The sequence below is a fragment of the Elephas maximus genome, chromosome 1, assembly GCF_024166365.1.
Source record: "Elephas maximus indicus isolate mEleMax1 chromosome 1, mEleMax1 primary haplotype, whole genome shotgun sequence".
NCBI lineage: Eukaryota > Metazoa > Chordata > Mammalia > Proboscidea > Elephantidae > Elephas > Elephas maximus.
Genome location: NC_064819.1, coordinates 136,925,384 through 136,939,507, shown reverse-complemented (window position 1 = coordinate 136,939,507; position 14,124 = coordinate 136,925,384). Strand labels below are relative to the sequence as shown.

Genomic DNA, 14,124 nt, shown 5'->3' with positions numbered 1-14,124 from the left:
GTCCCACCCAAGTGATTGTTATAAGACCATGCCAAGAAAAGCCACACAAAAGCGATCCATCACACCACAGACATAAAAGACTTATACAAAGAAAACTACAAAACACTACTGCAGGAAACCAAAGGAAACCTTCATAAATGGAAAAACATTCCATGTTCATGTATGGGAAGACTTAACATTGTAAAAATGTGGAAATGGCAATACTACCCAAAGCAATCTATAAATGCAATACAATCACAGTCCAAATTCCAACAACATTCTTTAATGAGATGGAAAAACTAATCACCAACTTTATATGGAATGGAAAGAGACCCCAGATAAGTAAAACATTACTGAAAAGAGGAACAAAGTAGAAGGCCTCACACTACCAGATCTCAGAACCTACTATACAGCTACAGTAGTCAAAACAGTCTGGTACTGACATGACAGACACATAAACCAATAGAACAGAATTGAGAATCCAGAAATAAATCCATCCACCTATATCCATCCACCTATGGACACCTGATATTTGACACAGGGTCAACACCCATTAAACGGGGAAGAAATAGTCTTCTTCAACAAATGGTGCCGGCAAAATTTGATATCCATTTGCAGAAAAATGAAACAGGATCCGTACCTCCAACCCCATGCACAAAAACTAACTCAAAATGGGTCAAAGACCTAAATGTAAAACCTAAACTATAAAGTTCGTGAAAGAAAACACAGGGGCCATAATTTATGGCGTAAATCAAATATCAGGCATAACTAAAATTACACAAACTCCAGAAGATAAACTAGATAACGGGACCTCCTAAAAATTAAATACTTGGGTTCATCAAAAGACTTTTCCAAGAGAGTAAAAAGAGAACCTGTAGGACAGAGTAGAATTGCCCCATATGATTTTCAAGGAGCAGTTGGTGGATTCAAACTGTCAACCTTTTGGTTAGCAGCCGAGCTCTTAACCATTGTGCCACCAGGGCTCCCATTAGCCATTAGGAAGATGCCAGTCAAAACCATGATGAGATACCATATTACCCCTGCAAGAATGGCACTGATCAAAAATTCAGAAAACAATAAATGGTGAGGCTGTAGGGAGATTGGAACTCTCATACTCTGCTGGTGGGAATGTAAAATGGTACACCCACTATGGAAAGCAATATAGCACTTCCTTAAAAAGCTAGAACTAGAAACACCATATGATCCACCAATCCCACTCCTAGGTATATATCCTAGAAAAGTTAGAGCAATGGCACGAATAGACATACGCACACCCATTTCCATTGCCAGCATTATTCACAATAACAAAAACGTGGAAATAACCTAAGTGCCCATCAACAGACGAATGGATAAACAAATTATGGTACATACATACAATAGAATGCTATGCAACGATGAAGAGCAATGATGAATCTGTGAAACATCTCACATGGGTGACTTTGGAGGGCATTATGCTGAGTGAAATAAGTCAGTCGCTAAAGGACAAATATTACATGAGACCACTATTATTTTTTTTTTACTGTGCTTTAAGTGAAAGTTTACAGTTCAAGTTAGTTTCTTGTACAAAAATTTGTATACACATTGTTATGCGACCCTAGTTGTTCTCGCTATAATGTGACAGTACACTCCTCCTTTCCACCCCAGATTTCTTGTGTCCATTCAACCACCTCCTGTCCCTTTCCACCTTCTCATCTCACCTCTGGAAAGGAGCTGCCCATTTAGTCTCATGTATCTACTTGAGCTAAGGAGCACACTCTTCACAAGTATCATTTTACGTCCAATCTAATCTTTGTCTGAAGAGTCAGCTTCGAGAATGGTTTTAGTTTTGAGCTAACAGAGAGTCCAGGAGCCATGTCTTCTGGGGTCCCTCCAGCCTCAGTCAGATCATTCAGTCGGGCGTTTTTACTAGAATTTGAGTTCTGCACTCCACTTTCTCCTGCTCCATCAGGGACTCTGTTGTGTTCCCTGTCAGGGCAGTCATTGGTGGTAGCTGAGCACCATCTAGTTCTTCTAGTCTCTTGCTGATGGAGTCTGGTTTATGTCGCCCTTTCTGTCTCTTGAGCTAATATTTTCCTTGTGTCTTTGGTGTTCTAAATTCTCCTTTGCTCCAGGAGGGGTGGGACCAATTGATGCATCTTAGATGGCTGCTCACTAGCTTTTAAGACCCCAGACGCCACTCACCAAAATGGGATGCAGAACATTTTCTTAATAAACTTTGTTATGCCAGTCTACCTAGATGTCCCCTGAAACCAAGGTCCCCAGGCCCCCGCCCCTGCATACTCTGTCCCTTGAAGTGTTTGGTTATATTCAGGAAACTTCTTAGCTTGGCTTAGTCCAGTGGTGCTGACTTCCCCTGTATTGTGTGTAGTCCTTCCCTTCACCTAAGATAATTCTTGTCTACTATCTAGTCAGTGAATACCCCTCTCCCTTCCCTCCCTACCCTCGTAACCATCAAAGAATGTTCTGTGTTTAAACCTTTTCTTGAGTTTTTATAATAGTAGTCTCATAGAATATTTGTCCTTTTGCAACTGACTGATTTCACTCAGCATAATGCCTTCCAGATTCATCCATGTTATGAGATGTTTCGAGGATTCATCATTGTCCTTTATCATTGCATAGTATCCCATTGTGTGAATACACCATAATTTGTTTATCCATTCATCTGTCGATGGGCATCTAGGTTGTTTCCATCTTTTTGCTATCGTGAACAGTGCTGCAGTGAACATGGGTGTGCATATATCTATTCATGTGACGGCTCTTATTTCTTTAGGATATATTCCAAGGAGTGGGATTCTTAGATCAATCAAGGATACAAGACCAAATGGGCAACACCTGCCCAAAAGCAAAGACGAGAAGGCAGGAAGGAACTTGAAAGTGTACGAATGGAAATGGGGAACCCAGGGTGGAAAGGGGGAGAGTGCTGACACGTTGAGGGGATTGCAACCAATGTCACGAAACAATTTGTATTATCAGTTTTTGAATGAGAGACTAATCTGCTCTATAAACTTTCACCTGAAGCACAAAAAATAAAAAAAGGATAGGCTTTCTTACCTTGTATACTTTTGCCACAGTTTATCTCTGCTCTATCGTTGATAGCCCAGATCTAAAACACATTTTACACAATAGATGTCATATTGCCTTGTTTTAAATGTGTTGTTATTTATGGAACTTCCTGTATAGTTACCATCTGTTACTTCCTTTTCTCTGGTCTCCTAACTTAAAACAAATAATTTATTATTTCACGTAACTATCTTTTTTTATTTCTATGGTTCTTCTAGCCTTTCTGCTGGTTTTAGAATTGTTGTTGCTAATTTGTATCTCTCTATTACCTCTTCCTAAGAAAGATCCCTGGTGGCGCAATGATTAAATGCTCAGCTGCTAACCAAAAGGTCAGCTGTTCGAACCCACCACCCCCTCTGCAGGAGAAAGATATGGCAGTCTGCTTCCATGAAGATTTACAGTCTTGGAAACCCTATGGGACAGTTCTACTCTGTCTTTGTAGGGGCTCTATGAGTTGGAATCGACTCCATAGCAAGGGGGGTTGGGTTTTTGTTTGTTTCCCTCCTGCTAAGATTTTTATCATTTTTTAAATTTTAGTTCCTTATCTTTCTTTTACCTTTCTACTTCTCTTTTGCATTTTTACCGTTAATCACATACATCTCCATCTTTAAAAAGCAATCTCTTTTCCTTTCTAATGTTGAACTTCTACCTCTGAAACCTAGGCATAGGCTTGTTTTTCTCGCTTTCACATTTGTTCACCCCAAACAAGATGGTTGTACAGATTCTTATCGATTTGCCTTGCTGCCTAAATCGTCTTTGCCGTTCGTTAGTATTTCATTTTTCTTCTATTGTTTTTGAAAGAATTAACAGGAAGTATAAAGTACTAAAGTATTTATTCTTCATTCTATTATTAATAACGGTAAACCACCAAAAACCCACTGCCGTCAAGTCGATTCCAACTCGTAGCGACCTTGTAGGACAGAGTAGAACAGCCCCATAGCATTTCCAAGGCTATAAACCTTATGGAAGCAGGTAGCCACATCTTTCTCCCTGAGAGCAGCTAGTAGGTTCAAACCGCCAACCTTTGGGTTAGCATTGAGTGCTTAACCACTGCGCCCCCTGGGCTTCTTAATAATAACGGTAGCTACCATCTATCTGTGGGTGCAGCGATGGTTCAGCAGTAGAGTTCTCACCTTCCATGCAGTTCCTGACTGATGTACCTAATGCACAGCCACTGCCCGTATGTCCTCGGAGGCTTGCGTGTTGCTATGATGCTGAACAGGTTTCAGTGGAGCTAAAACGGACCGGGAAGAAGGTTCTGGCAGTCTGCTTCCAGAAGTCAGACAGTGAAAACTGTGTGGATCACAGTGATCCTATCCACAGCCTAACATGGGGATAGCACAAGATCAGGCGTGTTTTTTTCTGTGTATGAGGTCACCATGAGTCAGGGGCCAACTCAACAGCAACTAACAACAACAACCATTGATCTTTACAACAACCATGTAAGAGAGAGAATATTATCTCATTTATACAGATGAAGAAACTGAAGTTCAAGGTTAGCTAATCTTTTTTGAGATTGCACAGTTAGTGAGTAGCTAAGGAGAGCTGTGAATCCACTACTTTGAATCTACCGAAAACTCTTTTCTCCCACTCTCCTGTGGCATCTACTCACCTTTGTGTCTCTGTGAGCCACCCTGCCTCAGCGCTTCCATTGCCTCTCCGAATCTATATTTGGCATTCACTAGGCTAGTTATCACCAAGGAAAAAATCAAGCTATAAACACTCTAATTTAATTCATCTCTTCTTTGTAGGACTATTTCCAGTTGATTAAGGGCAATTTAAATTTTCTTCCAGTATCCCAAAGTATTAGTTCAGTATTTTTCTGAAGTTCTAAGTTGCTAGCATTCCCATTTCATTCAGGCCATTAATACATTGAATAAATAAGTTCATCCTTGAGAGTGATCCCTTTATGTCATCGTTCAGTACATTACTTTAGACTTATCGTAACCCTTACCTTGCAACCCTCAAACCAGTTCACAGAATCCACGAATCTTTATTCAGGGTTTGAAAGTACTTCATTATAAGATTTTTTTTACTTAACGCTGTAAAGACATCACACTTCACGGAACCTGCTTCTAGTTTGATTCTTATCCATAAAATTCTTTTGTGTGTGTGTGTTCAACTTTTTTTTTTATTGTGCTTTATCCTTTTCCCTCATCAGGGTGTTACGTTTCCAGCCATGCATGCCATGTGGTCTTCTTGGGCTCCCCCTCTTGAAAGAAGCAAGCTTCTTAGCATTTCATATGCAGGTGAGATAACTATTCTTGCGAAAATGTTTGGCACAATTCGATACATATCTATCAACCCCGGGAGAGAGGAGGAATTCCTGCGTGCTAGAATCATGTAATGTTGGATACCTCCACTGGGGGAAAATAAACCTACTGCAGTGTGGCTTAACTGACTACTATCATGTTTTCCATCTGCCATCATTTATTTCAAAATATGTTGCCTCTTCAGTGTTGATATACAGAATGTTACATTTTATGAAAGTCCAGTAGCTGGTAAATTGAGCACTTTCGTCTTTACATTATGATTTCTAATTGGAAACCCTGGTGGCGTAGTGGTTAAAGAGCTACAGCTCCTAACCAAAAAGGTCAGCAGTTCAAACCCACCTGGCGCTCCTTGGAAACTCTATGGGGTAGTTCTCTGTCCTATAGGGTCACTGTGAGTCAGAATCAACTTGATGGCACCGGGTTTTAAAGGGGTTTAATGAAGATATCATGAGTCCCAACCACTCTCTTTATACACCTTTTTTCTGTGCATTTATATGCCATCATTTTTACCTATAGGCAAAATAACATAAGTTTTATATGTGATTTATAATTCTAACATTCCACCAGAACTTCTGGCCTTTCTTCTGTTGAATGAAAAATTTTTGACATGATTGCTTTTAGATACAGTGGTTGAGAAAGGCCTGCCTGCTGTGATTTGTAAGCTAAAAGTGAAGGATAGGCAAGAACCAGCTGTGCAAAGAGCAAAGAGAAGACCATTCCAGCCAATCAGAACAACATGTGCAAAGGCAGGAGATAATTTAGGGGTTCAAAGAAATTAGAAACCATTGTGGGTGGCTACAATATAGGGAATAAAAGGGATAATAGCATAAGATGTGATTAGAGGGATAGACGAGAGCCAGATCATATCAGGCCTTGTAGGCTATGGAAAGTAATGTAGATTTTTATTTATTTATTTATTTTCAGGAGAAAGTAAGGAGACATCAGGGGTTTTTAACCAAGGGAGGCACATAATCTAATTTACATTTTTGAAAAATCATTCTTGTAACTACATACATAGTTACATGAGAAATCTGATAATAAATTCAAGAACAGGTACTATCTACAGTTCCCCTTTACCTCATGAATAAAATCTAGACTCCTTGAACTAGGAGTCAAGGTTCTTTATAGTCCTTCATTTCACCTAGGTACTCCCTGGCATGGAGCCCTGGTGGTGCAGTGGTGTAAAGCTTAGCTGCTAACTAAAAGGTCAAGAGTTCAAATCCACCAGCCACTCCTTGGAACACTATGGGGCAGTTCTACTCTAGCCTAGAGGGTTGCTATGAGTTGGAATCAACTCGATGGCAACAGGTTTGGTTTTTTTTTTTTTTTGGTTTAGCCCCTAGCACAGTGGCTGCAACAGTAGGCTCAAGCATAGCAATGATTGTGAGGCTGGTACAGGACTGAGCAGTGTTTCATTCTGTTGTACATAGGGTCACTGTAAGGCAGCACCAACTCGTCATCACCTAACAAGTCCCTGCCACATAGTACATGGCATTGAATGGGTACTCAATAACTATTCAACCTATTTTTCCAGCATTATCTTCTCTTCCTTAGTGAAATTCCCAGACCCACCCTGTGCTATCGTACTTTCTATTTCTTTGCTCAACCTGTTACATCTAACCCTATACCTTTTTTCTTACCCTGTTTCTACAGGACCAAATGGTACCCATCTTTTCAAAGTCCCGTTTAGATGTTGCTTCTTATATCTTTTCCTGATCTCTGGAGGTCAGAAGTAATCTTTCCTATATTTGAACTTCCATTTTGCTCTGAGACAGTTAACACCTTCTGACCTGTAACAATTATTTGTTTGTTATCTCTTCCATAAGACTGAAACTTGAGAGCAGAAACAATACCTAACGCATCATTCTAGCCCCACTGCACTGACTAAAATGTATTGCATTTGGCAGTTAAAATGTATTTTATTAATTATTTATCTGAAACAATTATTTGTATTGGGGGAGGGCATATTAGATTATTAAAAACTTCATTTCATTTCATCAGGTATTCTGTAGAGGATTGTTTCCCCAGACACTTGGATTTGTAACACATGTAGCATTTACAAGTTCATTTTATGCTGGGTCTTAAATTCATTGGTGCCTCCTAAGTCATCAATAGTTTCACAGTTATAAGTAATATGGGTATATTTTAATGTATGTGTTTTACATATTGTGGGTTTTTAATAAATGATCTTTTAAGAGAATAAATTGTTTATATTTACATGTGACTAATTCAACTCTAGTAGGATTTGAATAGTTCTTTCCTTTGGAGATCACCTGTTACCCATCTTCTTTAAGTTGAAGCTTCTAGCTCCTTTAGTTTATCTACAAAATTTACAAAGCATTTTTTGTCTTCTAGGAGCACAGCTTGGAACAGTAATTTCTCTTCCTCTTTCTGGAATAATTTGCTTCTATATGGATTGGGTTTATGTCTTCTACTTTTTTGGTAAGTTTATTTAAAAAATAAGGAGCCCTGTTGGCACAATGGTTAAAGCACTTGACTGCTAACCAGAAGGTTGGTGACTCGAACCCACCAGCCACCCTGTGGGAGAAGGATGTGGCAGTCTGTTTCCGTAAAAATGTACAGCCTTGCAAACCCCATGGGGAAGTTCTGCTGCGTCCTGTAGGGCTGCGTCCTGTAGGGCTGCTGTGAGTCAGAATCAACTTGACAGCAATGGGTATAGTAAAAAAATTAATCTAAATTCTAATGTAACACATCCCAAATGTCCTAGTAGTCCAAAAAGTAGTTTAAAATATATATGCAAAGTCCCAGAAATAATCATTTGCTGAACTACAAAGCTCTAAAACACTTTCTGATAACCTAGTTTTCAAGTTGGTAAGCCTTAAAGTGATCTAGCTGAGAGTTATGACCTGATGTTAATTCTGGAATATTTCTCAGTAGAAACCACTGTTGAATCTTGGACTTAAATGGGACACTTAACTATCAAAAATTGCTATCTTGAAATGCTTTAGCCACTGTGGAAACCAGTTTGGCAGTGACTGAAAAAAATTAAACATAGATTTACCATATGACTCAGCAATTCCATTCCTAGGTATTAAAGAAAAACTGTTGCTGTCAAGTCAATTCTGACTCATCGTAGCAACCCTGTAGGACAGAGTAGAACTGCCCCATAGGGTTTCCAGGGAGCACCTGATGGATTTGAATTGCTGACCTTTTGGGTAGCAGCCGTAGCTCTTAACCACTACGCTACCAGGGTTTCCTAGATATATAACCCCCGAAATTGAAGAAAGGTACTCAAACAAGTACATATACATGCATAGTTATAGCAGCACAATAGCCAGAAAGTGGAAGCAGCCAAATATCCATCAGCAGATGAATTGATAAATTGTGGTGTATGCATACAGTAGAATATTACTCAGGCATAAAAAGAAATGAAGTACTGATACATGCTAGAAGTGAATGAACCTTGAAAACATTGTACTAAGTGAAAGAAGCCAGACATAAAAGGTCACATATTATATGATTCCATTTATATGAAATATCTAGAAGAGATAAATCCGTAGAGACAGAAAGCAGATTGGCAGTTGCCAGGGGCTGGAGATAGAGCTTAATGGGTAAGGAGGTTTTACTTTTAAATAATGAAAATGTTTTGGAACTAGATAGAAGTAGTGGTTACATAACACTGTGAATGTACTAATGCCACTGAATTCACTTTCAAATGGCTAATTTTCTGTTATATGAACCTCACCTCAAATAAATTTTTTTAAGTGACTAACTTGGACATTGTAAAAATCTGTATTTTGAAAATATTCCTTCTCAAGCAAAGCAGGGTGCTCTCACTGGGTAGTTTTATTTATTTATTTACTTTTTCTTTTCATTTAGCCCTAGGACTTTTTATTTCTTGATCTCATTGGCAAAATGATACGCATTTTAAATAAGTTAGTTTGCCACATAGACATTTCATGCATGAAATAAAGCTGCAATGCAAACAAAAACAGATGCCTGTGGAAATTTACAGACTGTGGAAATTTTTTTTTTTTTATGTTTGTCTGATAAACTCTGATAGGCAAAGTCATGCTTGAAAGTTATTTCCTTAAAAATTAATAGAAAATAATATATTTATGGCAATTATTCCATTAAAGGATTAAGAGAAAAATGTGAAATGGAATCTAAACTGAAACTATTTTTAGATTAAATTTATAGTTATATATTTTTTCAAGGTATGTAAAAATTGTTCTTGATGCATTCTAATTTTATTTAACTATCATTTTTTTCTATTTTAAGGTATAGTTGGAATATTTTGGTTTATTTTATGGATCTGGTTGGTTAGCGATACACCAGAAACTCATATGACAATCTCCCATGCTGAAAAGGAGTATATTCTTTCATCATTAAGAAATCAGGTATGGACTTATGGCACATATGAAAAAGAATTTCAGAGTTTTTTTTTTTTTCCTTCGGAATTATACCCAGTGCCCTCGAGTCGATTCCGACTCATAACAACCTTATAGGACAGAGTAGAACTGCCCCATAGAGTTTCCAAGGAGCGCCTGGCGGATTCAAACTGCTGACCCTTTGGTTAGCAGCTGTAGCAGTTAACCAGTACGCCACCAGGGTTTCCTCTTCAGAATTGAGATACCAATTTTTGTAATAAATGTTTCTTTTGTGCATGGCTTGGACAAAGTAAGCAGGCTAAGCAAGTAAACGTACTAAGTGTTGGTTTGTTTCGTTTGAGAAATTCCAAACCAGGTTAAAACTGTGAAAAATTAATTTTTTTAATCATTTTAAACGTTTTAGAGTAATGATTATCAAGTGAGTCTTGCTGGGGTTTTTTCTCTTTCATCTTAATTAGTAGGAAGTACAGTGTGTTTTATGAGAGAAATCTCACAGCTACATTCTAAATGTTAGTTGTTAGAAAACCAACTAGTCTATTTATAGCTGTATTTTAAAAGAGTAGGAGAACAACACAATTATTATATAGTGTGATAATACCATATACAGCTGTTCGCTCCTCTAGAGTAGAGGATGTTATAGAAAAAAATTCATACCTTATTAAGAGTGGATTTGTACCACTTAATCAAGCACAATGGCAAATCAGAAATAAAAGTCTGCCATAACTCAATATAGTAAATTTTTAAGCCATGGAAATAAAATGTCCACCTTTGAATTGGAATAAAAGAAGAATATAAAAACATTAGGAAAGATTAAAATATATGCAGTCGGTTCTCGCATTCACAGCGACTTCAGAGTCACTTTTAGATTAACAACATATTTCATATAGAACTTATCTTGCCTATTAAGTTATCATGATTGATATTTTTAAATTTTATGTGTATTGTAATCAGGCAGTAATTACAAATTTACTGATTAACATTTCTTTTTAAATTTTGTAATTTTGCTACAAATGCCCCTACAAGCTGCTTGAACTTTAAGAAATACGGCATCTCTTAGTCCTTGCCAGAGGTTGGCAAATACATAGAAACAGAAGAAGTTAGCAATGTAATAAAGTTACTTTTGGGGGAACTTTAGTATCCTCCACAGTGTTAACCAAATGAAACACCCATTTTTTTCCCCTAAAGCACAGGTAAAAGGATTGAATGCGTTGTAAACAATTATTGCCTTGTAAAATTTTGATATGTTTGTCACATTTTCTCAGCATTGGTGGTGAACAGCTTACTTCTTCCAGTACTTCCTTTTTTTCACTATTTTTATGGACTTATGAAAATTTTAGATTTTTTAAAAAGTTTTTTCTACCTTGATATATGTCTTATTCTGTCCAAATATCCAAACTTAGGTTAATTTTTTTTTTCATTTGCTTCAGAAAATGGGACAATCAGAAGCAAAACGAGTTAGGAGAATAGGTTCCATAGAACTCCCAGACTGCGTTTTTAAACCAGATGATGTTGTAGTTGAAAAATGTCATAAAATAACTGTGTGTTACATGGAGTTCCACTTTTGAATCCTGGATCCAAGAAATGTACAGGATCTACTGTACTTCATTCTCCTTTAAAACAAACATTTTTGGAGAACTTACTATTTCCTAGGTTCTTTGTCAGGCACTGAGAACTTGAAAATGAGTAAGACATGGTCCAGTGGGACTTGTGATCTCCAGAGCAGAACAGACATGGATGAGCAGAATTTCAACATAATGCACTCTGTACAACATGGTGCTATAAGATGGACAGTACATGCTGAGAACAGAGAAAGCAGAAGTTTTCAACCAACCTGGAACAGAGAGGAAAAGCTCCCTAGTGCAGATGCCCTCTGGGCAAACACGTCACACCTGTAGTTGAACAAAGTTCGGTTTCTTGACTCATTACAGTGAGGGGACAGCTTCTCATGAGGAACCTTGAACCACCTTGGTGAGAGACTTGGAAGGGGCTTGTTACAGTTTAGACTTGTATTAGGTGAATTTGGAGAGGGTTTAAAGAACCAGTGTTTTGCTTTGGATTTGGTGCTGTTAGAAAGCAGTAGCATTTCTATGATTAGGTTTCAGTTTTTATCTAGAAGGTGGGGCTAAAGCTGTAAAGTAGTAACATCACTCATTATTAGCTGAGAAAGAAAGGTCTTTGCTCCTTTTTGTGGCTTACACTGTTCTTGTTTTTGTCTGTGCTCCAATGTGATTACGGAATGGTTTTATTTTTGTCCCACTCCATAATGGTCACAGAGTGCCCTTGTTTAAGTTCAACAAAATACCATGGCCTAGCTGTTAAACAACAGAGAACCCCTGAGGGAGCAGGAGAACAGTGGGATGCAGACCCCAAATTCTAGTAAAAAGACCAGACTTTAATGGTCTGACTGAGACTAGAAGGACCCCAGTGGTCATGGCTCCCAGACCTTCTGTTAGCATAAGACAAGAACCATTCCCAAAACCAACTCTTCAGACAGGGATTAGACTGGACAATGGGTTGGAGAGAGATGCTGGTGAAGAGTGAGCTTGTTGGATCAGGCGGACACTTGAGACTACGCTGGCATCTCCTGCCTGGAGGGGAGATGAGAGGGTAGAGGGGGTTAGAAGCTGGCAAAATGAACACGAAAAGAGAAAGTGGAGGGAGGGAGTGGGTTGTCTCGTTAGGGGGAGAGCAATTGGGAGTATGTAGCAAGGTGTATATAAGTTTTTGTGTGAGATACTTGATTTGTAAACTTTCACTTAAAGCACAATAAAAATTTTTTTAAAAAATGTCTGAGCATTGTGCTCTTTTAAACAATTATCTATATGGAATCAACTTAATGACATCAACTCTCAAGTTTAAGAGCTTAGGGAGCAATGAGTTTATGTTAATGAAGGAGGAATAATTTATCAAAGGACTGTAAGAATGGTTGCACAACTTGAATGTAATCATTGTCACTGAATTGTACATGTAGGAATTGTTAAATTGGTGTATGTTTTGCTGTGTATATTTTCAACAAGAAAATTACTTTTTTTTAAAAAAGCAAGGGCAAAGAGTGGCAGGAGATGTAGGAGGTTAGGCAGAAGTCAGATCATGGCGGGCCTAGTATGTCTCATTAAGGAGCTTGGACTTCATCCTGCACACACTGGAATGCCATGAAACGTTTGTAAACTTGAGGTGAGAATCAGATTTGCATTTTTGATAGCTTACACTAGTATAAAAAAATATATATATATATATTTTTTTTACACTAACAGCGGAGGGAGGATCTGAGCAGGACAAGCAGGGGTTCCAGTAAGGATGTTATGTTAGTTTTCCAGCTGAGAAAACGTTAGTACAGCCACTCCTCACTTTTCAGCATGGTTAGGCTCCAAAGACCAGGTCATTATGCAAAAATCGTCATCATGCGAAGATGATGTCCGCATCAGGTTACAAAATGGAGAAGGACTACATCGTTATATAAATGCCAAATAGGTCATTACATAACTTAAACTACTGAGAATCATGGCCTAGCCAAGTTGACACATAACCTTAACCATCACAGGCAGCGTTACTCTCACCTCAGCATTCGTTACTGCCAGATATATGTTGTTTACGCGCAAAATAGTTGAATAGTAGATTTTTTACTATTGTAAATGCAAAATGTCAGATAACAAGATAGTCTGTAAGTGAGGAGCGGGCATACTTATAGACAAATATTATTTCATTTTTGCAGTAAGTAGATTTTACATTTCTGAGAGAATATATAATTCTAATTCTGATTCAGAAATAGCTACAAAAAGAGCACTCTGCAATTAAACTCAGAAGGCTAGCTCATGCCATCAAGTGGATTCCAACTCACAGCAACCCTGAAGGACAGAGCAGAACTGCCCCCTAGGGTTTTCAAGGCTGTAGTCTTTATAGAGGCAGACTGCCACATTGTTCTCCTGTGGAGCAGCTGGTGGGTTCAAACCACCGACCTTCAGTTAGCAGACAAGCGCTTTAACTACTGCACCACCAGATTTTCTTCTGCGTGTATTAGTGAAAGCTTTAAGATCATCAGCCGCTGCTCTGTTTTGAAGATTTTTATTTTAATAAATTGAGAAAGAACTTTGGCACCCCACCCACTAAGATTTTCTTTGCTATAAACCATCTCACCAAGAAAAATAATGATAAAACCAAACCAAACCCATTGCCATCAAGTCGATTCCGACTCATAGTGACCCTGTAGGACAGAGTCGAACTGCCCGATAGGGTTTCCAAGGAGCGCCTGGTGGATTCCAGCTGCCAGCCTTTTGATTAGCAGCCGAGCTCTTAACCACTATGCCACCAGGGTTTCCAAAAATAACAATAGGCCCATCAAATATGATGTCAAACGCATCATTCCCACTAAATATTATTACTACTAATTTTTTAAATGATAGCAAAAGATTTTTCCTATTAAAGTTAAAAATTATATACTGTTTATTTCATATAGTTTTATG

At 38.2% G+C, this 14,124-nt stretch overlaps 1 protein-coding gene across 3 annotated transcripts in view; it reads left to right on the top strand.

Annotated features, from left to right (window-relative positions):
* SLC17A5 (solute carrier family 17 member 5) overlaps positions 1–14,124 on the top strand; it is a 62,149-nt gene that overhangs the window by 12,035 nt on the left and 35,990 nt on the right. For all 3 annotated transcript variants that reach the window (XM_049895557.1, XM_049895538.1, XM_049895547.1), the window contains exons 4-6: positions 5,201–5,288; positions 7,668–7,754; positions 9,555–9,673. In XM_049895557.1, the coding sequence (XP_049751514.1) occupies positions 5,201–5,288; positions 7,668–7,754; positions 9,555–9,673 (294 nt within the window). The remainder of the gene's footprint in view (positions 1–5,200; positions 5,289–7,667; positions 7,755–9,554; positions 9,674–14,124) is intronic.